General features: G+C 43.1%; 1 protein-coding gene across 1 annotated transcript in view; it reads right to left on the bottom strand.

Annotated features, from left to right (window-relative positions):
• Positions 1 to 27,802, bottom strand: part of MAP1LC3A (microtubule associated protein 1 light chain 3 alpha) — a 36,327-nt gene that overhangs the window by 7,622 nt on the left and 903 nt on the right. Inside the window, exon 2 of the mRNA XM_075011533.1 lies at positions 7,264 to 7,319. Coding sequence (XP_074867634.1) covers positions 7,264 to 7,319 — 56 coding nt within the window. The remainder of the gene's footprint in view (positions 1 to 7,263; positions 7,320 to 27,802) is intronic.

Raw genomic sequence — 27,802 nt, 5'->3', positions numbered from 1 at the left:
GGTCCTACTGCAGTCCACAGACATGCATTCGGGGAAGAATACAGCAGCTCGCCCAGAAAACTACTTTAAGCCCCACAAGCCTCCTCTGAAAAGGCTTGAATCTGGCATGTCTGCCTAAAGAGCATGGACTCCGACTGGTGGGGAGTGTTTTGGGAGAAACGAAACTGAATTGGGACAGAGGGAGAATAGCTTGGCCACGGCTTAGAAGCCATCTACGGCTCAGGCTAGACAGCCAACAAGTCTGTTGTACACCCCCAAGAAAGTCACAGCTTCACAACGCTCAAGTACCAGGTTCACTGCAGTGCAACAAGACCATTCGTAAGGAATGGCGCCAAACACTGCCTTGCAATAGACTTATTGTAGTGATCTTGATATAGGCCTAAATTTTTTAAGAGACTCTCCTACCCTAATGTTGCTGTAGCAACTTTGTATCCACAAGTAAATTGCCATTTTTCACCTGCACTAACTGGGCCCATAATCACTCCCATTTAGAAGCCTAACTATGTAACTGCTTCTGCATCTGCATCACCCATAAAAACCCATGTGCAAAGCAGAAGAATGGATTGGGTCTAGCAAAAAATCAGGCTCAGTGTGAACAGGATCTTTGTCTAACATCTGAGATGGCACCTCCCGAAAAAGCACTGCCTAATACCAAATTGGAGCAGTTCCCTGGTTTCCTGTGATGTTGCACCCCGTATTATTTATGGAAATACGTCTATGGATATGATCAAACTCAAATATGCTTTATGAAAAATAGTGCACCTAACCTATCATTGGAAAGCTTGTAATCCCCTGAATGTTCTACTTATACGCATTTGCCATTTCTATATGCAAATTAAGAATACTGACTGTATGTTTAATATCAATTTGTTCATATCGAGAAAAGCCTATTTCTGGCCTATCAGGAACAATAATAAAAGGCCAGACGTAGGGCTAATTTCAAGATCTGAAGAAGTGGGTCTGTCCCACAAAAGTTCATCACCTAATAAAATTATTTTGTTAGTGTTTGAAGTGCTACTGCACTGCATTTTTGTTAAGTACACCTGAAAACCAAGCAACATTTAGTTTTGCTAGTTGTCTCTCTGACTACTGCAGTAGAAGCTACACAGAGAAAGGTTAACAGTGAAAGAACGGTACTTGCTTAAAACACACTAATGCTTTTTTGGAGATCACTAACCACAAGGGCCCTCTGTGCAGTTTCTGAAAAAGCGGCATGTAACCAGCTTATGTTTCTCTGGAAACAGCAGGAAAGATATCCTGTTCCATCAGCACCCCATACCATGCCATGCAGTAATCAGGGGCTAGAACCCAGCTGTGCACAGGGGAGCAGGAAGGAAGGCAGATTGACTCATTTTAGCTGCCACATATGATCTCCATGCCATGATTCCATGAGACTACAGGGAATTTACAGAAGAGAATTCCACATGGTCATATGTTTGGAAGCCAGCAACCAGGAGCAGTCCAGCAAGGAGCAACACCAGTGGCAGTATGGAAAACCAGAAGGAAAGGAAAAAGGGGGATAAAATGAGCAGCTTGGTGTGAAAAGCACTGGCTGAAACCAGAGGAAGCCCAGTTGGTGCAAATGCTGAGGGACGTTTTGCATTGACAGCAGAGTTTGGATAGATCAGAGGTCTGGAAACACAGTCAGAGATAGAAATGGGGCTGAGCCATGAAGAGATGCACAGCTGCACCTACAGCACAACCATTTTTCTTCTGCATCACACAAGATGAGCATGGTTCAGCCTTACTGTAATGTGGATGGGAACACAAAGAAAAGCAGCTGCAGGAAACCAGTTGGTGACTCAGGATGGGACACTCATCTCCCAAGTCTGAGGAACTAGTGCTCCAGCATCAAGTGAGAGAGAGCTGTACTGGTGGTACCAGCTTCTAGACGGAAAAAGGCCGACATCTTCACAACTTACTGTCCGGAAAGATCCCTTACTGCCTTTTAAGCGTGAAAGTACTAACCTCAGTATTCTGCCAAGTTTTGCTTAGGGAATTAAATTCAAGCCAGGACTTTCAATAGGACTCTTCAGTCGCACATTATAAAGCCAGAAGGGATAGTTCCTTTTAAGTTACCATGTCACAAGCCACAGGACCCCACTGAGCTGATTCTATTCTGAACAAGAGCAGGACTTATAGCAAAACATCCAATTTTAAAAATACCATAGAATCCACCACAGCCCTGTTCCAGGGGTTAACTGTGCTCTTATGAACTGCTGTGCAGCAGTGATGCTCACTGCTTAAAGGTCACTGCGTTCTGTGCCGAAGGAGACTATTTCAGTGGCTACATAAAAGATTACAGGGTCAGAAGAATGCAAAATGCCTTTGTGCTCTGCATTTCCATAAAGTCTGATAAGGAGTAGTCGACTGGGATTGTCAATGCAGGATTTATTTTCAGCTTATTAAGTACACCAACTGCATTTCTGAGAATAATTCTATGGCTTTCTTCATAAATCCTTTACATTCGCATAACTGGCATCTTTCATCATGGGCGTGCAGACTTCTCTGGGGAGGATCTAGACAGCTGGCATCCAGCTTTAGTGGAAGGAGAAAGGAAAAGATTCCCTGAAGATCCTGACTCATGCCTCTCTTTTTATTAGATGTGCCAAGGGACCTTCAATGTCCACGCAAAGCTGGTCTTTTGAATGTCACTGCTCTTAACCCACGGTGTCCAATATACATACTACTTGCCACACGTGGCAAACAGGACACTGCATCGGGGCAAATGCACGCACACATAACTCACAAGAAAAAATAATTCTTCAAATTCACCACATGTGCTCAGGATGAGTAGCACAGGCGCTCACCCAGGCGAGGCAGCCTGCCAGCCAGTGGGGAACCCCTGCGGGCACTGATGCCACCCACACTGCAGGGCATAGCAAGGATCAGGGTTTGTATCACACCCTCTAATATCTGGGTGGTTGTTACAGGCTACGTGGGATTCAAAGCCTTTCCATAGTTAGCCTTTCTCTGCTGCAACGAGTTGCGTTGCCATACTTGTGTCTGTGATTATTACATCATCTCACAGATTCATGCGAATTCAAAGTCCAAAAGGTATTATTTAATAAAGTTTGTACAATATGTAGCAAATAAGGAATGATGACAACCCACAAATGTGGCGACCTTACAACTCCTATTGGACACCGCTGCTCTTAACCAAGCAACTATAACGCACGCTTTGAAACTCAGGCCTGCAAACTAGGAAGTAGGTTCAATAAGATAATTCAGAGCAAGTGAGTAAAATGCATAGCTAAAGAGCCTCCTTCCCATCCTAACAGAGAAGTCACTGGATGAGCTTTCCTGAAACCACATGCCAAATCAAAGACATGCCATCTCCTCCTTCAACTGCTGTTAACAGGGTGAAAGGACAATCCAAGGTGATGTAATTAGAGAGCCCTTGGACTGGGAAAAAAGAAAACCAACAAACCAAAAAAAAGCAGCCACAAGAGATGAGGTAGGAAATTTTTTCCCAAGGCAGTGGATTTCATCCTCCTTGCTCACCATAAAGGCAGCTGCAGAAGGAGACCATTTCATAACTAGTGTTCTCCACTTGCAATAATGGTCTTAGCCAGATCTTGCCCCCCAGCTTCTCCTATGTAGGGCTAAACTCACCACATGGTAATTTACAGGCATGTCATTAGCTAAAGAAAGTGTATTTGAATGCAAGAAATACAGAACGATTGCCCTAATAAGTCATCTAGTCAAGGTGCTGATGATGATACTGATGGAGATCACAGATAGAAGAATATCTAGCGATTGAGCATGCAGGATTCAGGAAAGATACAACTACCATACAACAGATATTGGCACTAAGATTGATAGCGGAGAAAGCTCGACCAAAGAACAAGAACATCTATAATTGCTTTGTTGACTTTCAGAAGGCATTTGACAGTATGGATAAGAAAGTGACATGGGCAGCGTTGGAGCTGTATGGAGTTGATAGCATCCTTGATACAGTGGTTGAAGGATATCAACAACAATGTGCAGACAGCAGTGAGAACCTGTGGAGAGTTGGGAAGTTGGTTTAGAATGAGTAGAGTTACAAGACAAGGAGATCTGATATCACTGAGTATCTTCTTCATGTACCTAGGGAGAGTGATGGACAAGATCAAGTAAGAAGTAGAAGGGATATCGGTATATGGGATAAGAATTAAAAACTTGAGGTTTGTGGATGATATAGTTACCATTGAGGAAGATGAAGAGAAGCTAGCGAAAAATGGTGCAGGTGCTAAACGAGGAAGGGAAGTGGTATGGACTGATTATGAACTTCGATAAAATGAAAACAACGGTATTTGGAGATAAGGAAATAGGAAGAAATATCAGCGTAGATGGGATCCAACGAGAGAATGCAGAGAAATTCATGTATCTGGGGAACAACACGATGTATGATCTATACTGTGAGAAGGAAACAGCGACTAGAATATCAAAAGCAAGAGGGAGTTTGAAGGCACGATGGATAAGACCTGGAAAAGCAAAATGATTAGTTTAGGAATGAAGCTGAGCGTCTTGAAAATGTGTGTATTCAGCAGCATGTGTGCGGATGTGAGATATGGATGATAAGGAAAGATTCAAAGAGAAAGATATTGGCATTCAAGAGGAGTTGTTATTGAAGGATCCTGAGAACAGTATGGTGCAGAAGGTCACCAATGGGGAATTATATAGAAAGATACAGGCAAAAAGAGAACCTACTGCAGGAGGTTATACAACGCGAGTTACAGCTATTTGGGTAGATCTGCAGAACGAATGACAAATGAAAAGTCAAGACCCTGGTATTCGGCATTATGGACAGTTGGAATAGGAGAGGCAGACCCCACAGAGAGTGGGCAGATGATATAGTAGATTGTGGACTCGTTCCGCACCAGAAACTAAGCCACTTTGCACTGGACAGGGAAAGATGGAAGGAAGTACTGAGGGAGGCACGAGACCCCATAGGGTACTGAGCCCATGGTTATTGATGATGATGACGATGTTGATGATTAGCTAAAGTAAACTGGACACACCAGACATCAGCCATTACCTAGATTTATTTTGGTTAGACCTTTAAGAGCAATGTTAATATAAACCTAACCCCTTTTCACCCACACAAAGGATGATATGGTTAACCCTTTCCATTAGCAGAAATTTTTGCAGAGGTACTCCAATCCCCTGCTATGTTAAGTAACTCCTGTCACTGGAAAGTGAGAGCCTGATCTCAGCTGGGGGACTCCAGGTGATAGTGTGATGTAAGTTATATAACATGATGGTAGGTAGTACTTTGGGAGCTGAGCAAAGCATCCTACAAAACTGCAGAGGTGAATGTTTCACTCATGGCCAGAGCACAAGATGGGTGACTAAGGCTCCCCGCACTCTATTCCTAGTTCTGCCACTGCCAATTTGTGGCTTTGAGGCAAGTCACATAACCTCTCTATGAATTGGTCTCACTAACCTTAGAATGGATATTTGCTTATTTGTAGGGTGGACAGATACATACAGGGGTGGGAAATTTTATCCTATCAGGGGTCAAAGGTGGGGCAAAATAAATCATAGGCCACATACAGGCCTAAGGGTGGTGGGGTGGGGGAGAGTGCATGGGCCAAAAATGAGGGGTCCAAGATGCAGGAGGAGGGTCCAGGCTAAGGAAGAGGATTGGGCTGAAGAATGGGGTGCAGGTTCTGAGATGGGGCTGGGACTGAAGTCTGCAAGGTCGGAGTGGGAGTTAGGTAACTGGAGCAGGCTGGGATATCAGGCTCTGGGAGAGCGTTTGGGTGTAGGATGAGGCTCTGGGCACAGACCTGAGGCAGCTCCCATTCAGTGGTGCAGTGGGGATAAGACAAGCTCCCTGCCTGTCCCAGTCCTACACTGCTGCTGCTGCTCTTGGAAGTGGCTAGCACATCCCTGCTGGTCCTGGGGGAGACTCTGTGAGCTGCCCTCTCCTCCAGGCACTGACCCCAGAGTTCCCACTGTCTACACCTCCCAGTCAATGAGAGCTGGAGGGGAGGCACCTGCAAACAGAATGCTGTGCTTCCCTGACTGCCACGAGCCAGCAGTGGCTCTCACACCTCTAGCACAGTGGTGAGGAAGACATCAGGGCTCAGGGCTTCTGGCCTGCAGCATGGATACTTGCTGTGAGCTGGATGAAATTAAGCAGGGGGCTGGTGGATACCTGCCCCGGAATTAGTACTTGTGAAGTGCTTTGACTTGGAGATCCTTGAGCATATGGTGCTACACAGAAGAGTGAAAGAGTGAAATTGCCCAGCCTGGCAGGCATAGTACGTATACAGAGCAAAAAATATATCCCCAACTGATCAAAGGTCACATGGGAGCCTCATGGGGGAACTGAACCCAGAAGGGACAGAACCACAAGCCTGAAGCCATCCAGGTCCCAAGCACATAAGAAGCAGATCACATTCCTTCAAGTACCCCACATCACAAATGCCAATTCACGCCAGCCCTGGACATGGTTTAGTGAAATTCAAAAAGCAAATGGAGTCTTGAACAAAGAATATTCCTCCCCACTAACAGGCACTATTGAGATGCCAGAACAAGCTCAGACAGACCGGAGAGAAAAGGAACTTAAGGGAGTGAGAATGCGCAAACCCTTCAATTGCTGACACATCCTAAGGAACACAGGGAAAGCCTGTGACATAAACCAACAAGGTCAAGTCTAAGGAGTCAAAAAGCAGCAGAGGCTTTCACACCCGTTGATGTGTCCACCGTTGCTTCTGTCTGGGGCCGTGTCACCTCTATGTTTTATTATACAACTGATAGGAGGCACAGAAATGCAAAGATTTATCCAAAACCAAATTTATTTAAATAAAAGTGATACCCTTCCCCAGCCCCATCCTCAACTGAGAGGAGGGGCCATCAAATAACCCAGAACAGGTGAGAAGGTCAGTTACTGCAGTAATCATCCAGGGTGTTTTACAGTCTTGTTCTTGGGGTGTGGGGCGGCAGGGGGGGAGGAGAGCCACTAAGGTCCTTAGTAGATCAGATCAGCTGTTTGTCCCTTAGTAAGGCTGGTACAGGAAGTCAAAACAGCAACAGCCATTGGTTTGTTTTGCTCACAGTGCAGGTTTCTGCAGTGAGCACAGCATGTACACAAGACAGCAAAAAAGTCCTTTAATGAGTTTAGCGTTGGCTTTGAGGGATGAAGCATTAGAATCTTAGCTCCTGACCGCAAGGGCTGTGTCCTAAAGGGTGCTGCCCGACAAACAGCTGTTTTCAGAAACTCAGTCAAAATAACTGAACAAGAAACACACACGAGGGAGGTATGGCACTTACGGGGATTTTGCTTGGATGCTGCTCACGGATCTGCTGCACCTCTTTTGAACGATCCGCTGGAAAGGAAAGAGAACAAAAAGTTTGAGCGAGTGCAGCTGTGCATTTCAGACCAAAACAAAGCAACATCCATGAGAGCTGAACTCGAAGGGGAGGGACCCGTTGCCTCTATTTCTGCTTGTGATAATTATTGACACTAGGGTCAAACATACAGAAGCACAAGACAGACAGACAAGCTCCAAATGTGCTGAAGACCACTTAGCATGTCCCCAACACTTTATAGATCTAAAATTCTGAAGACCTCAGAGGGTGCCTGTGGGGGGAGCTGTATTAGCCCACTTTGTAAAACGGAGAGGTTACTTAAGACAAACCACAGGGCTCTTGGGTTTTCAGGACCACTGTAAAGTCAGGCACGTAAATCCACCCCCATCCATCAGCCTGCTTTCCAAGAGTACTATACACCCAACAGCTCACCTAGATCTCAGCAGAGCTCAGCATTTTGCCAAGTCAGGAAAGAGCCCAAACTTTTGGGCCATAATTTATGAAGGTTCTGACCTTTGACTTTCCGGCCGTCAGGTCCATACAGTCCATCTACAGCCATGCGGCTTCTCCAAAGGAAAAACTGGCTCAGCTTGGATACCCACAGGAAGTGTTTTAACTATTACAGATTACTTAATAGCCCACTCTGGCACCCTAAACAATGCTTCTTAGGGAGAACCACTTGCCTCACCACCACAGATCTGCAGCCACAAGCACTTTCTGTTAGCTGTGAGAGAATGCACTCCCAACATCACTACTGAAGCAGGACAAAATACAGAGATGAAGAGTTGAAGGAGAGGAAGCATTTTGCACAAAAATCTCCCTTTCTCCTTCTGACCCAGCTAATCTCTGAGCAACTGATTTCAGAGGACTTCAGTCTGGCTAAATTGGCATATGCAGCTGCCTAGGGTTGTATGTAAATTATCTGAGTCTCACTGAAATAGTAGCGCCTGTGGCAGACACACACTTTGGACTTGTTCCTGTATTCTTTGCACACACACACAGCACCCATTGACGTCAGTAGGAGCCTTCGGTCTCAAAAGAATGGGGACCAGACCCTCATAGGTTTCATTGTGCAGAGCAAAACGTGAACAGTGACATGATGTAGCTGTGTCCTTCAGCACTTGTGGCCTGCTTTCCAGAGATCCTCACCCTCAAGAACAGAACGTTACCGGAATCGGATCAGTGGTACTGCATGACACCTAACATAATGCCAGTTTCTGTAAAATCAACTGAAGATCAAAAGGGTTTCTTAACATTAAAGGAGAGTAGTAGTAACTTAGGAAATGGAATCTTTATGTTGTGGGTTTTTCTTCAGAAAAGCAAACTCTGAAGAGTGAAAAACTGAAATGAAGAAATAGCCAATCCGTTTTTGGTATAGCAGTGTCTCTCCTCTTTAGAGTCTATGAAATGGGTGCATTGCTAGGGTTGCATCTTAGTGTTTGAATAAACATGCATTAACCCAAATATCTTGGTGTTTACATTTGATTTTTATGGGTTTAACAGGGGTATTTTGCCCTGAGGGGAGGCATTTTGAGGCCTGAAATATCAGGAGCTGTGGTTATCTTGCAATATTAACACCATCCAGGAACATAAGAACCCCCATATCCTGTTTTACTTGGTTCCATAAATGGCTGTCCGAAATAATTTTAAAAAGCCCCAAAACATAAAAGAAGCATGAGAAACTTAAATGCACTATGTCTCATGTTTCTGCTATTTGGTGTAGGGTGAGATGTTTGGCCTCCCCTAAGGATGGAGGAGTTGGTCATTTTGTTATTTTCTAAACTAGTGTTTTCCTTCAATCACTCCCCCATGACCTAGTCTGCCCAGCAACACGTTCCGTACCTATGTCTGGGGATTCACTTTGGCAGTCTGATTGTTTCCAACCCACCAAATGCAGCTCTGAAAATCTCAAATAAAAATAAGAATCTGAATTTCTGCATATTGCTTTGGACTGGAATAAGAGCCATGCTTTGTGAGAAAACAGATTTTTGAAGAGCACAGAACTGAAATTTTCTATTATAGCAGATTGCAAGTATCAGCATTTTCTTGTTCCTTAGGATTAACAATGCAAATGATCACATTACAATGTTAGATCAGTTCACTTAGGTGCCCTCACCCCCAAGTCCATCCAAAATTTCAGCACATGCACTGTGTATTTCAGGACCCTCTTTACTGGATGGAGAAGATAAAGTCTCCATCAAACTCAATTCTGATGCAATGCTAATTGGCTGGGACTGCATCCAAAGAAGCAGGCAGGCACTACAGCTGCCTGTTCTACCTAGCAGTGGGGAAGGGGGACAGTGCCCCCCTTTCCTCAAGATGTGTCAATTTCTGCTCTTGAGTTGCCAGGTAGCAGCAGCCTGTCACAGTGATACCCTGTCTGTATGTGGCCCTGAGAGAAGAATGGCTTAGAGGTTAGTGTGCTACTTGGAGCCATTAGAAACCCAAGTTCTATTCTCCAATTTGCTGTGCTGCAACAGACTACGTAGGTCACCTTGGCCAAGTCACTTGGTCTCTCTCTGCTTTAGTCTCCCATTTGCAGAATGGGAACACCAGCACTGCCTTGCAGACTCTCAGAGGCTCAGACACTGTGGTGATGGGGACCATATAAATACCCACTTCAGGCTATGTTTAGATTATAGTGATTTGTTGACATAAGTTTTTGTTGGAAGAGATCTTCTGACACAACTGCTGTCGACAGATGGTGGCTAAACTCCCAAGCGGATCGCAAGAGCAATCCACTCTGTCGACAGAGCAGACAGACTGCCCAGCTGCTCTCTCACAAAATGGCCAAACAGAAGCACAGCAGACAGGGCTGCCCGGTGTCTGGGACTCCCAGTCTGTGGACAAAGGGGACCCCCAAAATGTCCAGGCCCACTTTCTTTTGACAGATCACTGTTGATACAGGCATTATGCCTCGTGGGGAGCGGGCTAAGATTGACCACAGAAGTGCTACGTTCTGTCAATTTACTGTTGACAGAACACATTGGGAAACTGGATGCTCCCCAGGCTTTGTTGACAAAATCCTCTAGTGTAGACAAAGCTCCAGAGAGCAGGCCAAGAGGCTGTACCTTTTCCCCTACAATCCAGATTCTGCCACAGCTCTGCCTTTGTCCTCCACAATGCACACTAAGGGGGCTAGCTACCCAACAGGCAACACACAGGCTTCAGTTAGCATTGGCAGCTGCTGCCCATTCAACTGAGCAGGCAGTCTTCTGTGCCACACTCATGCTGGACTTTGCTGGATGTCTCTTCCCCCTTGGGGGGAACTGCAAACACTTGTCACAATCTACAGCACCTTCAAGGTCTAGTGCAGATTAGTTAAACTGTCATCTCTATCTTTATGTCCCTTTATGTTTCGACTGCCTATTCCTGAGACAGATGCCTTTAAGATTTGCTTAGTACAATGACTTTTCTTTTGACAATTTGCCAGCACAGTATAAAGCACATCTTATTTAACAGGCATTTTGGATGGGTTTTCAGGTGGCAGAATGCAAAAATCTACCAATTATGGACAGCAGATGCTGGGCAAAAGCAGCAGGTGTCATCAGACCTCTGTAGACAGGTGACGTCTGTTAATTCCAGTTAATTCATGCAAGGTTCCCAGACAATTTATCCTTGAATGAAATATTGCCATATAAGAAATCTCTACGTTATCAAAGCTGCAACTATTCAATTCTCCCCCGGTTTGTTCCCTGAAGGGGCATGCCAGCAGCTCAGCAATGCTCCTAGGATCAAGAGGAGTACCAGATTCAAACATCAGGCTACGTCTAGACTGCAGCCCTTTTCTGGAAGACCAGAGGTCTCCTGGAAAAGCTATGCTGTGTCCAAGGAACGCGTTCATAATTTTGGAACAGCAGATGCGTTCTTTTACCATCCCTGTAAACCTCGTTCTACAAGGAAGAAGGGGTGGCCGTAAAGAGGAAGTTTTTCCAAAACTTTTGCTGTACAGATGCACCAAATTTCAGAAAAGTCTCTTTCAAAAGCAAAGTGGAGAAACATACACAAATTACAATGCACAATTAGTGTATCTTTTTTCAGACAGATCTTTGCAGTCCAGACATAAGCTCAGTCTCCTGAGCAAAACATAAAGATCATGAGCAGACAGGCTGTAAGTGAACAGCAGCTTGTCTCCTTGCTTGCAAATACACCTATCCCTTGATCAACAAACTTCTGATTTATGAATTTTCGCTAGAATGAATCATGTCAATTTATACACATTTTTCAATTTACGAACAGTATTTTCACTACAATGAAGAACCAACCTTTGTCCAAGCATCCACGGTACAGCCAATGCTTCACTGGCAGTTCCATTTCAGATTTAGGAATTTTCACCTTATGAACAGTTTTCATTGAACAAATTATGTTTGTAAATCGAGGGATAGGTGTACACTAATATTAGGAGGCTAGACCTCCAGATAGCTTCAGGGTGTAAGAGATCAACATGGCAACAAAATGAGCATACAAGCTTCTAATTTGTTCTGTCAGGTGAAACTTTATTGCTAAGGCCCCTTAGAAGCCAGGAATATTTTTGTAACATTGCATAAGCCAGGAAATCAGCTTATTTCAACTTTAAGTGTTGCTTTAGCTGCTAGGGAGTTTCAGCAGTGTTTGCAGAGTGCACAAGATGAAAAAAATCAGAGAACAAGCCAGGGACAATGGAAGCTCAGGGCTGGAATGCAGAGGTGTACAAAAGTGTTAGTTTTCAAGGAAAGATTATATTTTAGTGAAAAAAAGTGTAGGCTGCTCCCTCTGCAGAGGATCCCACAGAAGCTTCATCTTAATGGAAGATAAAAGAAATGATGTGATCTGTCTACTTCCATTGTCTAAATCAGGGATGCACAAAGGGAGGGGCAGACAATTCTGTAAGGGGGTGCAGCATGATCAGCTGCTGGGTCTCAGGCTCATCCATCTCATTAAAAATCTTGCAATATGTTACTATTTTTATAAAATATGAATACACACACCGATTAATACAGTTTTTACATTCTACATACCCTTTTTTCTGCTACATGCCGAAAGGCTTTTTTTCTCAATATCAACTTAGCCAAAACGTTCATTGGTTTGGATTGCATTAGACAGGGTGGGGACCCTGCTAATTGCAGGGACTAAAAATGAGGCCCAACCTTAAAAAAAGATAGCGTACACCTGGTCTAAACTGGCTGCAGTAATACAAAAAAGTAAAAAGCCTACCCAGAAATAGGGAGCAGCAAATCTGGCTGTTTAAATTCTTTCCATTTTAACTTGCTAATGGCTGTCAGAAACATTGGGAAGAGGTCAGTTATTTTTAATCTGTGAGTATTTTAAAACTAGTGATACAACAGGATGCACAGACCCTGTCTCTGGCTTACCAGGGAAAAGATTAACCCTTTCTGCCCAGGAAAGATCACAGGGATCTGCAATTAAAGCAAAAATACTTGGGGATGGGACACCATGTGACTGGTCAAATCTACTCCTGGAATCAAGTAAACCGAGATTCCCATGTAGTTTCATTTTTATTATTTTTTTAAAAACAAAATATGTAAATTCCTAGCCTTAAAGGCTGTGGAGAAAAGCTGAGGGGGGTGAGAGCGAGAGCAAGAGATGACTTGTGTTCACCACAAGAGTTCAAAGACTAGAATGTAAATAATCCCCATTTCTTTTTTTTGTCTCATGGACCTTAAACTAATCTTGTTTTGGGAGCCACACTTGTGACTTAGGGCTGGCAAAACTGTTTTTGTGGCTTTGCTCATAAATAATGAGCCAGGTCATAAATGAGTTGTGCAACCCAAATTCATGTCCATCGTACCACCATTCCATCATGTATTTTCCGTTTCTAACAGAGCGCCTGTGTATATTCTAGGCATAATGTACATGCACCATATGTTTTATGCAAATATAATTTATTCAGATACTGTACACACTACTGTATAGCTACCGCAGAATGCCTATGACTAATGTATAGCTGCATAATTATTGTAAATTCCAATATGCGTTTTAAAGTATGGACAGCACATTCTGAAAAGCACTTGTGGATCCATTTAGATGTGAGGAATTATAGAAATGTGAAATCATTATTATTAATATACCTCTAAAGAGGGTTCCTAATTTACTCCTTGGCAGTTCTGTACCGAGATGTAACTTCCCTTCCTGGATCCTGAGGTAGCTCAGTGCTTAAAGCATTGCCTTTGTAAACCCAGGGTTGTGAGGCCAATCCTGGAGGGGACCTTTCAAGGGTCTGGGGCAAATCAGATTAAAAAAAAAAAAAATCTGCCCGGGACAGCGATAGGTCCTGCCATGAGTGCAGGGGACTGGACTCTATGAGCTCTCAAGGTCCCTTCCAGCTCTAGGAAATATGTATAAACTTTACTGCTCCACTTCTCACAAAACCACATAAAAACTTAACTAGGTTAAGTTCCTGATGAGCAAAGGAAAATGCTCGCCTGACTCTTTGCAGAAGGCAATTTAACAAAATGCTGCCATGGGACTTGGACAAACTGAAATCCGAAAAAGGGATGAATGAATGGAAGCAGATATAAATTGGAATTAAATCCATCATCCTCTTGTAGCTATTACCTTTCTCAGGGAAAAGCAATTGGACTGCAAGCAGAAGGGGGAGGAAAGAAAGAACAGAAAATAATAGGTGGATACACAGTGGTAGTTGGTAGCCTCATGAGTCCTGATTCTCAGCAATGAAAAAAATAGTCTCCCATTAACTTGAAAGGGTCTGGGATCAAGACTTGAGAATATAAACCTTCCCCTAGGTTACTTTCAAGTGCTGACAGCCAGCCAGCCAAACAGCTGGAGGAATCTAGGTTCATGATAGGAACAGACCAAGTTGTGTGGCATGCTCAGATAAGTTAAAACACCACTAGATTGTCAACCAGAAACAGATTTTTCCTAAAGTTCACTCCTCTCCCCACATTCTCACGCTCCCCAGCATAAGAGGCAGTGTGGAACTAATCTGTGTGGCGAACAGCTGAGGGCTGTGGAACAAAATAACAAATGTTAAGAAACAAAGTTGGCATATACCATTGCCATCTAAGCAAGAGGACAAGAGTTAATCTCTGCAAATGGTTTCTACTGGGTTCAGATAAATTACAAAAGTGCTCTGGATCAGGGGCAGCAGGTTTGCAGAAATTTTGGTGGTACCCAGAATGCCCAGTGCCAAAGCCCATCCCCCACACGATCCCCCAACCTGCACAAGGCTCTGGCAGGGAGTTTGTTTAGCAGGCTTCCTACTTCTGATATGCTTTAAAAAACTGCTAATACTTTTTGAGTTGCTGACTGACTGTTCTTCAAATTGTTTTTGCCTTCCTAATTATATTGTTACACTTCCTCTGCTGGAGTTTATGCTCCTTTCTATTTTCCTCTCTAGGATTTAACTTCCATTTTTTACACAATGCCTTTTTATTGCCCACTGATTCTTTTACTTGCTTGTTAAGCCATGGTGGCACCTTTTTGGTTCTTGTACACTCTCTCTGTATATATATCAACAAAATTTCCTCCCAGGCAACAGAATGACATCACTACACAAGTGCTGCCTGGTAAGGCTTGGGAGAGGTTGTGGCTCCAGCAGGGTGGAGCAGGGCCACACTTGCTGTGGGGAAGGGATGGAGTTGGGAGCAGCTGCCATCACTAGGCCATGGCAGAGGGGGAAGGTGCTGCTCAGAGCTGAGCTCTGGCAGCCATGCACAAGCTCAATTCCACACACGTAGAATATCACAGCTGATAATTAGAGAGGATCTGTATGAACTAGTGTCTTTGTGTACAAAAATGCCACACGGCATGCACACAATTGCAATCTATTCTAGGAAAATCTATTGAAAAATCCAGACTCTAAAGTTTCAAGTTTAGCATATCTTCAAGTCATCTTGCTGAGCACAAAAGGTGCCAAATAATTCCTGTACAACCAATGACCAGAACACACACACAGCATCTTCCGACCAAGGACCATAATTTACAGCATGTCTGCTTCCAAGACAAAGAGAAAGATAAACCAAGTGATGCCACCTCCCCTATGGCACACACTAAGCCAGTAGTAGAGGCAGGAACAACTTCCAAGTCTCCAGCCTGCTACCCTGAAGCTCTATTGATTGAACAGCTCTTTCCCTGCTGAGCCACTGGAGAAACAGATCTGTCCGACTGAACATACACCTCCCAAGAACAAATGAGAGACATACAAGCCTTATTTTTCCTGGCAGTCATATCTGACCAATAACAAGAGCACAACATGGATACAAACTACAGCCTTGTGGAACACAGATATTGATTTAACTAGAATATGAAGCAATTTGTTTAGTTTTTCTTGTACTCAGTATTTTGCTAGTATCATTAATCAGCCTTGCATCGTACAATATACAACCATGGCAGAGACAACCCCTATTGTCATTGCTATGAAGAGATATAATAATATCAAAACAAGTGTGACTTTCAAATTCTGTGTTCATCTAAGGCCCTGTCTAACCTGACAGCAACAGTGAGCCTTGCTCACAGGCAACTTAACCTATTTCTCCACAGCACAATTTTCCACTGTGTGCCTGTGCAATATATACAGCAAAAGAAAGCTAATTTGAAAACAGGAGAGCTACATCTAGTTCTTACCATTCTCCCAAGCCACCTCCTTAAACTTCTTCAAGGGAAAAACTTGTCCCGGTCAGCAGGATGCTTACTGCTCCACACAAGATCATATCCTGTCTTATGTGCTTTCCATATCAACAGCTGCATTTTCACCAAGCAAAAATGAAAGAGGGAGTTGGATTCGCCACCTCTTCACTTAAGTCCCACCCAGACCCATCCCCACTGTACCGCTTCACTCAAGAACCCCCTCCCAGGTAACAACACGGGGGATTGGCGCAAGGCAGGGGTCAGGGTTCCTTCCCCTTTATTCACTGTGATAGCAGGAGCCAGACATACCCAGTAGCTGAAGCTGCTTGGAAGCCTGCTCCACTCTTATGACCCTCTCCCAGCCCACTGTGCTCCACTTCACCACATTGATGGGAGCCAGAACTACCCAAGAGCCTATTTTTGCCACCTTCTCCCAGCCCACTGTGCTCTGCATCACCACAGTAGCTGTGGGAAGCGGAGTGCCCTGACCCCAGCCTGCTTCCCAAGGGATGAAGGGCTCGGAGGACCTGAGCAGCAATGGTGAAGCAGAGCACAGCACCCTGGGAGATGGGCTAAAGAGACTGAATACTCCAGACAAGGACTGTGGCACACTGGCAGGACAGCGTGAGACAAGCTTGCTCTACTGCACTTTGGCTTAGAGACCTTTCAACACCAGAGCTGCCAAGCCAGTATCTTTCATCAGGCACAACAAACAATGCTCAGGGCCTGATTTAGCAAGTTCTGTATGTACAGACAACCTGCTGGAGTCAGGGAAAAGGCAGACAGGACCAGGCCTGCATACAGGGACAAAATTCAATACTTTTATAAGTAGATGCAACTCTGTTCAGGCCACACCATCCAAAGGGATGAACTAGTTAAGAAGAAATGTTTTCAAGCTTCCAAGAGGGAGGTATAATGGCAGACAACAAAGGAAATCCTAAATGTAACCAGTAAGATAACTGAGTGAGTCTTAAAGAATTTGCTGGCTGGAAAGAGAAGTTGGTCTAAGGCACAGAGCCGATCTACCACAAACTGCTACTCCTACCTAGAGACAAGGCAGTCCTCAGTGGAGCACACAGCCAGAACAACTCCCCATCCATACCAAGCCCCACACCGTCTACTTCTTTCTGTCCCACCTCATTCCACACCTTCTGCCAAGCCTCCTTCCCTAAGTGATGCAGTCCAGGAGGTTAGTAGGAGGGATTACTTGCAGGAATCAGGTCTGCACTCCCTGGCAAGAAGCAGAGCAATCTAAGCCCCAGTCCACTCCACTATGCTCCCCAGGCTCCCAGCTGCATTGTTTCACTTCCCACCACAGTCAGTAAGAGAAGGGTTGGGCCCAAGCCCTGCTGCCAACACCAGGCCCCTGTCAGTCCCTTGGGCCATTCTGGACCCCCAAGCCCTACCCGCACAAAGCATGAGGCCTGGGGTAAATGTCCCAAACCATCCTACAGATGAATAGTAACAGAGAGAAAGCCATGCTAGTCTATATATTGTCAAAACAAAAAAGCAGTCCAGTAGCACTTTAAAGACTAACAGAATAATTTATTAGGTGATCAGCTTTCATGGGACAGACCCACTTTTTCAGACCATCCCTGATGTCACCACAGTCAATCTGGTGTCCGACCTCTGTAACTTTGTTCTCACCCACAATTATTTCCAATTTGGGGACAATTTATACCTCCAAATTAGTGGAACTGCTTTGGGCACCCGCACGGCCCCACAATATGCTAATATAGTTATGGCTGACCTGGAAAAACGATTCCTCGGCTCTCATCCCCTATTGCTCCTCCTCTACTTAAGATACATTTATGACATCTGTATGATTAGGACCCATGGTAGAGAGAGACTAGAAGAATTCCACATAGACTTTAACAATCTGCACCCCACCATCCACTTATACCTCGATTACTCCATGCAAGAGATACATTTCCTGGACACTACAGTACAAATCAAGGATGACCCGATCGGTACCACACTCTACCAGAAATCCACTGATAGCTATACTTACCTACATGCTTCTAGCTTCCATCCTGCACACACAACTAGATCCACTGTTTACAGTCAGGCCCTTAAGTACAATCGCATTTGCTCTGATCCTACTGACAGACCCCAAAACCTACAAGATCTTTGCCAAATATTCATAAACCTGAATTACCCACCAGGAGAAATAAAAAAACACACATCAACAGGGCCAGATGCAACCTATCCTTAATTGGGATGCCACACTCCAGAAGGCCCTAGGTGACAGGCCTGTTCTCTCCTACAGACAACCTCCCAACCTTATGAGGATTCTCACCCACAATAACAGTCTATACTGCAGGAACACCTGTCCTGGGACTTTTCCTTGCAACAAAGCCCATTGCCAGCTTTGTCCACATATCTATTCTGGAGATACCATCACTGGACCTAACCAGGTTATTCACAGAATCACGGGCACATTTTCATGTTCCTCAACCAACAACATATATGCCATCATGTGCCAACAATGCCCAGATGCTTTGTATATTGGAGAGACTTCAAACTCTCTTAGACAAAGAATTAATGGGCATAAAACAAACATAAAAACACTCTTGATCCACAAACTGGTCAGCTGACATTTTAATGGAGTGGGCCATTCTGTTAATGACTTGAAAGTTTGAGTCTTACTGAAGAGGAATTTTCACACTACTTTGGAAACAGGCTGCTGAACTCTCTTGTATATTCAAATTCGACACATCAACATGTGGTTTGAACCAGGATGGGAATTTTTCAGGTCATTATTGGGGCTCTTTTGCAGACTTGGCTTAATCTAATTCTTTTTCACTCCTTCCCCCTTTCTTCCCCTCTCCTTTCTGATTTGCTCACCTTGACAATATTTTTCTGATTTGTTAACCTTGATTACTATTTTTGGTTCTGTGTTCCTTAAATATTGAATCTGTTCTGGTATGGCTATGATCTGAAGAAGTGGGTCTGTCCCATGAAAGCTCATCACCTAACAAATTATTCTGTTAGTCTTTAAAGTGCTACTGGACTGCTTTTTAGTTTTGATACTACAGATCGGACATCTCTGCCAGGAGAGGTGCTAACTGGCCTCTTCACCTTCAGCAGCCCCTTACATTGTGTTCTAACTATGTATGCCAAACAATCTGTTCTACCTGCAATTTAACCATGACACTCTGAGTACATTTTCCAAACCTGTGGAAGAGATCTGTGTTAACGCAAAAGCTCGCCTCTCTTACCAAGACACACTGGTCTGTTCTGCTGTCTTGTTGTCTGACATGTGGCTCAGGATGGAGAGTGCCAGAGACAGGGCAGTTGGCAGAAAACAAGGAAGATACCCCAAAACATTGATATATTCTTTAATTAGATTTTACTAAGCCAGTAATAAGCAGGCACCCCTGGATTACATTACCCTGACCGTGGAGCCACATTTGGCCACTCATACAAACTGGGCTTCCTTATAATATAAGGTTACTAAACCAAAAAAAATCACCTCACATTAAGTTCTTCTGACCCCAAAGGACTGGTCACTCACCCCAGAATAACAGATGCCCCAGAGCACACTCCAAGGACAATGCTGACTGCCAATTTCTCTAGTAAATTAAAGAGTTATAAGCTAAGATAAAGAAGTGAGACATTAAAGCAGGTGAAGGACATAAAAATGAAGTTAATGTTCATAAGTCCAGCTGATAGAGATGTAATGTCTTGTTTTCTGTAAGTCTCTCAGTGTGACCCTAAAGAGCTTGCAGGACCTCCAGCCAATCACTCAGGATTTCCAATTAAAATCTGTTTATTCAAAAATACAGAATCACTCCCAGAGTTCCTCCTTGTAGTTGAAAACTATCTGGCAGGTGTTCTCAGCACACTCTTTTGCTTTGTTGACTTAACACAAATAAAGGTTGCATATTTTCCATTGTTGACTGCAAATGCCCATGCCTTGAACTTAATATGCTACTTCCTTCACAGCTTCAAGGCTCCAATTCACTTGTAAGGGCAACTATACATAAAGCAATTTAGTTAGAGCCACTCAGACAACATTAGGTCTCACGAGCAATGTGATAGCTAGAAAAAATCCACTAGTTTTCAAGACGTTTTACATATTAAATGAACTCACATCCAAACGCTAATACAGTGAACTCTTTCATATCCAGCAGCTCTGGGGTCAGGATGTTGCCAGATATTCAAATATTCTGGGTAATACACAGATATAACTAGTAATGTAGTAGATATAACTAGTAATGCATAACACTAAAGAAAAATAAGGTTAGATATTAACAAACAAGCAAAGAGTAGTGGAGTACTTTATTTACCAACCACTGTAGTATTGTACACTGTAAACTTGTATTTGCTGTATTTATTTGTATCTACTTTGACTATACTGTATTTATGGAAAATACATCTAAAATGTAGCTATGGTTAAAATGCCAGTTATTTGAAAGTTCTGGATAATAGAATGCCAGAGAGGAAAACATTTACCACACATCTGTTTGATCTAGGGCTGTCCAAGTACAATGTAAATCAACAAATTTCAGATGAGAAAAAACAACAACCTTAGCATTTCCTAGTTTTCAAGCATTCAAGACAAATGTAATTACTGGGAATGTGCCATGTATTTGTAATGGGATACCATCTCCCTTTCTTCTAATCTAACAAGGAAATTGGTTCGAACACACAATAACCTTTTAACATTTTTTGCTTTGTACAGGTGGAACCTATCTCATCCAGCACTTATAGGACCGGACCGGTGCCAGAGAAGGACATATGCCAGACCACGGGAGGTCATATTGCCTAGCAGCATTACCAACACTCCCACTACTTATTGGGCTCTTAGACGACACATAGTGGTAAAATACAGCTAAACAACAGCACAGAACACAGAGCCAGAACTGGTGACTGTGAACAAACTTTATGGGACTACAGGAAACTAAAATCATGCCAGATTATAAAGTGTGCTGGACAAGAGTTACGGATTAGAGAAATTCAACCTGTAATAGTAAGCCAGTGAATTGGACTACTGCTTTGATCTGACCTGGCAGCCTGCTAGACAGCATCACAACCTCACCCAATTTTAGCAGAATGGATAAAAATTGATGATTTAAAAAATAATAATTTTTCTATTTAAATCAGAAATAAATACTAAATTTGTCATTCAAAAGTAACAGTTACAATTAAATTTCATCATAAACATGCTACACATACACTTGTAGTCTCATAACTATGAATTAATGGCTGTAGTCTAGGGGTCTGCAAGCTGCAACTCCGGAGCTGCAAGCGGCTCTGTGAGGACTTCTTTGTGGCTCTGGACACCGTAACTGAAAATTTTAAAACAAAAAACAAACACCCCATACCTCTTGATTATTTTCGATAAACGGTGAACTTCTAAAAGCCCCAAAATGAACAACTCACATCTAAATAGCAAATGATATATGATCTTGAAACTTTGGATAACTCCACCTAGTGTCCTCCTGTCAGGTCTCTGTCCCCAGTCTGGCACACCAAGTGCAGAAAGTGGGGGCCCGCAAAAACTTAACACACCTTGCTTATGCTCAGGCTTTACTTGAAATTTTCCCAAGGTCACAGATCCCCTGGATCCTGGAAGGCATGCTGCCACCACCCAGTTAAAATAAAAAAAAAGAAATCCCTTAACCCAGGAAGACACACCTGGGCTTAACTTCCTAGTGGCACCCCAAGCTCTTAACTCTCCCTCTGGAGAGAGCTCAAACACAAAAACTATAATTTAGTAGCTGATCTCTTGTTCTAAGGTGTGAACACACAAACTCTTCTTATGACAGAGGTATCAAATCCATCGCTTAAAAAAGGTGATTATTCACAAAACAAGAGAAAATAAATCATGGGTTGCATGCAGAGTAAATTATTTCCCTAGGACTCTGCTTAAAAGTTACAGGGGAGAAGTCTTACATCAAACAACAACAACAACAAACATCAAAAACAAAGTAGCATGCAAACAGCAGAAGCCAGTTCAACCAAATTAAAAATAACCATAACCTGATCATGTCTAACTACACATTTCCCTTTTACTTACATTGCTATGACTGATCTTGAGATGGTCAGGATATTTATGAAATTAATTCCAATTGCCTGGGAGATATCCTCTCCCTCCATCTTTTCTCTCTGCTGTCCCAGCAGGCAAAAGCCCCCATAAACTACAATTGCTCTCAGTTCAAAAAAGTCACTCCACTCTCATTGGCTCACTTGGGCTCAAGCTACCTCAGGAAGAGACTAATCTCTTTCCTATTCATTCATGACACCTCCAGAGATAGAGAAGGTTTGGGAGTGAAAGTCAGAAAGACAGCGGTACAAACACATACGTAAAATGCAAGGAAACAGAATATGTAAAAAGTTTGTGAATGTCCTGCAGTAAACACATATCACATTACAAATCATTGTGCATGCGCTGTTCTTAAAATAGGGGTTAAAAATGTATGGTTTGATGTTATAATTAAGGACTGTCTTGTATTCACAAGCATCGTGACTCTTGAATTGTTGAGTTTTTTACTGAATTGGAAAAAATGGCTCTTCTTGCTGTTCTGGTTGATGACCCCTGCTCTAGTCTATCCTGTCTAACTACTAGCTTGTTTCTTGAAAGTTTTGGGCATTCCATTTCTGTTTCTCTGCAGACTAAAAAGTAACATGCAAAGAAAGACATAAGCTGGAAATAATTGTTTTTGTTCTGTGCTTATGTGGTGGTGGATCTAGGCCAAGCTCGGAAGAGGAGTTAGTTAAGACACTTCTGTAAAAACAGAGAGATAATATATTGGAAAGAATGGAGGCATCATAAAAAGAAACAGTGGATTGGACAGGAAAGAAAAAGGAAAGATGTTATTTTTATTTAAGTACACTCAGAACTTTCTATCTTCCCCCACAGTTCTCCCACAGAAAAGTTATTATGGCTTCTGGGTATAAGAGAGAATACTGGAATATTTTAAAGATATTTGTTCCCTGGGTAAAAAAGGAAAATGTGTCACATGTAAGCAGAGCAAGAAGAGGATGCAAGGTGTAGCTGCAAGCATGAAACATCATAAAGAAAACTGCTTACTGGGAGAAAATTATGGGGATAAAGATGTCGATATGGCTGAGTGGATCAGCTGGTTAGTAACTTAATTCACTTTGCAATGCATCAGTCTTTAAGACTCTCTTTATGCCTCTGGGCTTGTCTATATTACCTCCCTACTTTGAAGGGAGCATGGTAAGCAGGGTGTTGGTAAGTAGGGTGCCTGGGCAACTTTGAAGTACCGGTGGGTGCCGCGGCTACATGCAAGCTGGCACTTTGAAGTTTAACACTTCGGAGTTGCCGCGAGGGGGAACTTGCTTAATGCAGTGCTGCATAGGCACTGCCTCACTTCATTAATGAAATCCCAACACCCTACTTAACATGCTCCAATTGAAGTAGGGAGCTAGTGTAGACAAGCCCTTTCAGTATAAGTGTGATGTCACAAGTAAATTCTGATGCTGTTTGCTGTGTTGGAGGTTGCCAGAAAAAAAGTTTGGCTTAGTTAATAATTATGGCTTGTTTATTGAGTTAACTAGATTTAGAATTTTATCACTCAAGTATACAATACAGAAGGCTGCAGTAAGGGAAATTTAAAGTTGCCAGTTGTCACTGTCATTTTCTTGTTTATATTAAATTAATAGATGCCCCTTGTTTTGGAATATCATGGTCACACACTTTCATGCTGATGCCATAAGTCTATTCCCTATTTAACTTCAGCATAACTCAGCTTTTCCAAGGGAACTCCATTCTATACTCGTTTGATCCAAAAACACAAATGCCAGTGAATTTAATAGGGCTTACTCCAAAATTAAGGGCACTGTAAGTGCTGTCAGTCTTAGCTTTTGTTGGTAAATTGATTAAAAATTGTGTGTGTGTGTGAGAGAGAGAGAGAGAGATTTAAATAAATCCACCCCGCTAATACCCTGGGACCAACATGGCTACATTACCATTCCTTACAACATTGGTACGTTGTTGCAGTATAGGAAAAGAGCTGAAACATCAGGAAATGTATGTTTAGGGACAAAAAGATTACCACAAACACAACTAAGAACTCTTTGGGAAGGAAACAAGAACACTTATTATGGAATAATCCAAGACAAAGTCCTGCTAGGACACAGAGGAAGCCTGTGGAAAAATTAAACTTCAGTCTTAACACTAAAATGGGGGCAAAAATAAATGATGGGAACAGCAGTATATGACACAGAAGCTGGTGTCCACAGGAATCATACAACCAACATCAGAGTGCAAGAGCCATGTAACAAAAAGCAAGTCACATGCAAAGCACTAGATTAGGACTGTGCATGTTTAGTAAGCAGCTATTTTCACAACTGCATCTCAGTCTTTGAGACTGGTCTACTTCTGTAACTGAGTCTTCTAAAGAGACAGACACATACTGAGAATATAGCTTGGGTGGAGATATTTTCCATAGCATCCTCTCCCCCTACACTGTAAACAACTGCTTCCTGCTCCAGTTGTGCAAGGATTCCCAGAAGAAAACATGCTGTACTTACTTTCTGCAGCACAGCACTTAAAACCCTGAACCAACACAGATGTGTGGGCCCCGGATCCTCCTCCCCCAAAGTGCTCAGCCAGCCAGTCAGCTAAGGGAGCAAAAGGGCAAATGGAAAGCACACAGAAACAAGCAGCGCATGCTGCTGCATGAGCCAACCTTCCTATATTGCTCCTGCCCATCCCAAACTATTTTAATCCTGGCTGGGTTATTTTTCCCTACCCGGAACACAAGGAGCCTTTTTGAGTGGCCTTAATAAAAGCTGAGCAAACTGTAGTTAGGAAGTCTGCCTACGGTTTCTGAAGTATAAGCAACTGCCCCAATACATTATAAGCAGGCATTTGCTAAAGGATCCACCACGTGTTTCTGAAGGATGTTATCACCTTTTGATACTCAGTTAATGAAAGAGTACAAAATACAGCAGCAGACCAACCAAGTACAGAGCATGCATGCTATTCTTGTTTGTTTATAGTTGCTTTTAATTATAGGCATTATGCAAGGAGTAGGCATGTATCCAAGGACGTAAGGTTTTGTGATAACAACCTATTTTTAAAATTATAGTTCCCAAGAGACTGGTATTTTAAAAGTCAGATCAGTAGTTTCATTAGGAGGGAAGAGAGAATTTGTTGTGTGAACTATAAAGCACAGGCCGTCTCCTTGCATGCTTGTGCAGTGCCTAGCACAAGAGGGACCTTGATCCTGACAGAGGTCTCTAATATTTAACAGTCAACAGTGCACTCCAGAGTGGAAAACTTCCATGAATCTACAGCATGATGAATTACCGCCTACAGAAAACGGCTTAAGAAGAAGAAGCTTCAGACAGTTTCATTTGCTTCCACTAATATTCCTTACTAACATTCCAGTCAAACAATAAATGTTCATGGCAGTGCTATTGGTCTCTTGCCTTCTGCACTGATCCATCCTTCCTTCAGAGTCTGCCAATTGCTATATTTTAATTTTCTTTCTCTTATTAAATATCTGCAACATAATACCTTCTGTGCATTGTTATGAAATACAGCTTTTTCAGGAAGTAGAGTATTCTGAACAATGAATACTTTTATACCAAGAGGATATTTAAAAGGAAAGAGAAGGCTTTGTTCATCTTACTAGGGTTTGAAAGGTTGGCAAAGGCACCCTCGTAATAAAGGATAAATGTATGGATGAAAAGAGGTTGATAAATTTCAAAACACTTTTTAGAGAGGGAAAAGCAGCATTTGTCCTATTTTGCCAACTGGAAAACCGAGGCACTGAAGGAAAAAAATCACACAACTCCTCGGTGGTACAGCTGAACACAGCATGCAAGTCTCTTGGGTCCCAATCTGGTGCTTAACAATTACAAAGCGCATCTTCAAGACAGGACTCTTGTTCATGGTAAACTACTCCCTAATCTGAGACTGACACACAAAGACCCAAGTTCAAATGAAATCCGCAGATAGATATTGTTTCCTCGGTGGGAGAAGAACAGGTTAAGAACTACTCAGAAAAGCTGGATATACACAAAATCCATGAGGCTGGATCTGAAACAGAGGGTGCTGAGGGAGTTGGCTGATGTGATTGCACAGCCACTGACTATTATCTTTGAAAACTCCTGGCATACCCGGGAGGCTCCAGGTGGTTGGAAAAAAGCAAATACAGTTCCCATCTTTCAAACGGGGAAGGAGAATCTGGGGAACTACCGACCAGTCAGCCTTACCTCAGTCCCTAGAAAAATCACGGAGGGGATCCCCAAGGAATCCATTTTGAAGCACTTGGAGGAGAGGAAAGTAATAAGGAACAGTCAACATGGATTCACCAACTTGATTGCCTTCTGTGATACAGTAACTGGCTGTGTGGATATGGGGAAGGTGGTGGATGTGAAATACCTAGACTTAAGCAAAAACTTTTAATACAGTCTCTCACAGTCTTCTTGCCAGCAAGTTAAAGCAATATGAATTGGATAAATGGACTGTAAGGGGGATAGAAAAGCTGGTGAGTATCGTTGGTGAAAGATATCAAGCAGAGTACGCCAAGGGTCAGTCCTGGAGCTGATTTTGTTCCACATCGTCATCAATGACCTGAATTGGAGGGATGGATTGCACCCTCAGCAAGTTTGCAGATGACACTAATCTAAGGGGAGAGGTAGATATGCTGGAGGGTATGGATGGGGTCCAGAGTGACCGAGACAAACTGGAGGATTGGGCCAAAAAAACTACTGAGGTATTATAAGGACAAGCACAGAGTCCTGCACTTAGGGCATAAGAATCCCAAATACTGCTACAGTTTTGGAACTGACTGACTAAGCAGCAGTTCTGCAGAAAACGACCTGGGCATTACAGTGGAGAAAAAGCTGGACATGAGTCAACAATGTAACCTGGCAGCAAAGAAGGCTAATGGCTTCTTGGGCTGCATTAGTAGGGGCACTGCCAGCAGATCTAGGTAAGTGATTATTCCCCTTTATTCAGCACTGGTAAGGCCACATCTGGAATTGTGTTTCCAGTCCTGCCCCCCTCACAACCGCCATTACAAAAAGGATGTGGACACACTGAAGAGAGCCCATCAAAGGGCAACAAAAAATATTAGGGGGCTGGAGCACATGACATTTAAAGAGAGGCTTGGGGATTTTTGATAGCAGCCTTCAACTACCTGGAGTATGGTTGCAAAGAGAATGGAGAGATGCTGTTTTCACTGGTGACTGAACAAGGAGTAATGGTCTCAAGCTGCAGTGGAGGAGGTGTAGATTGGATATAAGGAAAAACTATTTCACTAGGAGGGTGGCGAAGCACTCCAACAGGCTATCGAGAAAAGGGATGGAATCTCCATCCTGAGAAGTTTTTAAGTCCTGACTTGACAAAGCCCTGGCTGGGATGATTTAGTTGGGATTGGTCCTGCTTTGAGTAGGGGTTGGACTTGATGACTGCCAGAGGTCTCTTCGAACCCTATGACTGATTGTGTAAAGCGGGAATCATCTATATCCTTTTGTACCAGATATTTAGAACATACGTTTAAAAAAAATGCAATAAACCATGTGACTAATTTACATATGCAATTACCATCACCACATTCAGATCCATGCATCTACCCTGTGTGCAACTGAAAAACAACAAGAAGTCCTGTGGCACCTTACAGACTAACAGATATTTTGCAGCTAAGCTTCATGGGCAAAGACCTGCTTCGTCATGCATCTGACAAAGCGGGTCTTTGCCCTCGGAAGCTTATGCTCCAAAATATCTGTTAGTCTACAAGGTGCCACAGGACTTCTTGTTGTTCTCAAAGATACAGACTAACACGGCTACCTCTCCGATACTTGAAACAAAGAAGTTATTGGACACGTAAAAAAACATGCCATATCAGAGCTGCAGGAACAGTATTACCCATTGACAGTTGAGAAAGCTAACTACTAAAAATGAGAGGGTATATCGATGAGCTTCTAA

This window comes from Carettochelys insculpta, chromosome 17 (assembly GCF_033958435.1).
Source record: "Carettochelys insculpta isolate YL-2023 chromosome 17, ASM3395843v1, whole genome shotgun sequence".
NCBI classification, from domain to species: domain Eukaryota; kingdom Metazoa; phylum Chordata; order Testudines; family Carettochelyidae; genus Carettochelys; species Carettochelys insculpta.
The sequence above is the reverse complement of the archived record's forward strand: the minus strand, read 5'-3'. Positions and strand labels throughout refer to the sequence as shown.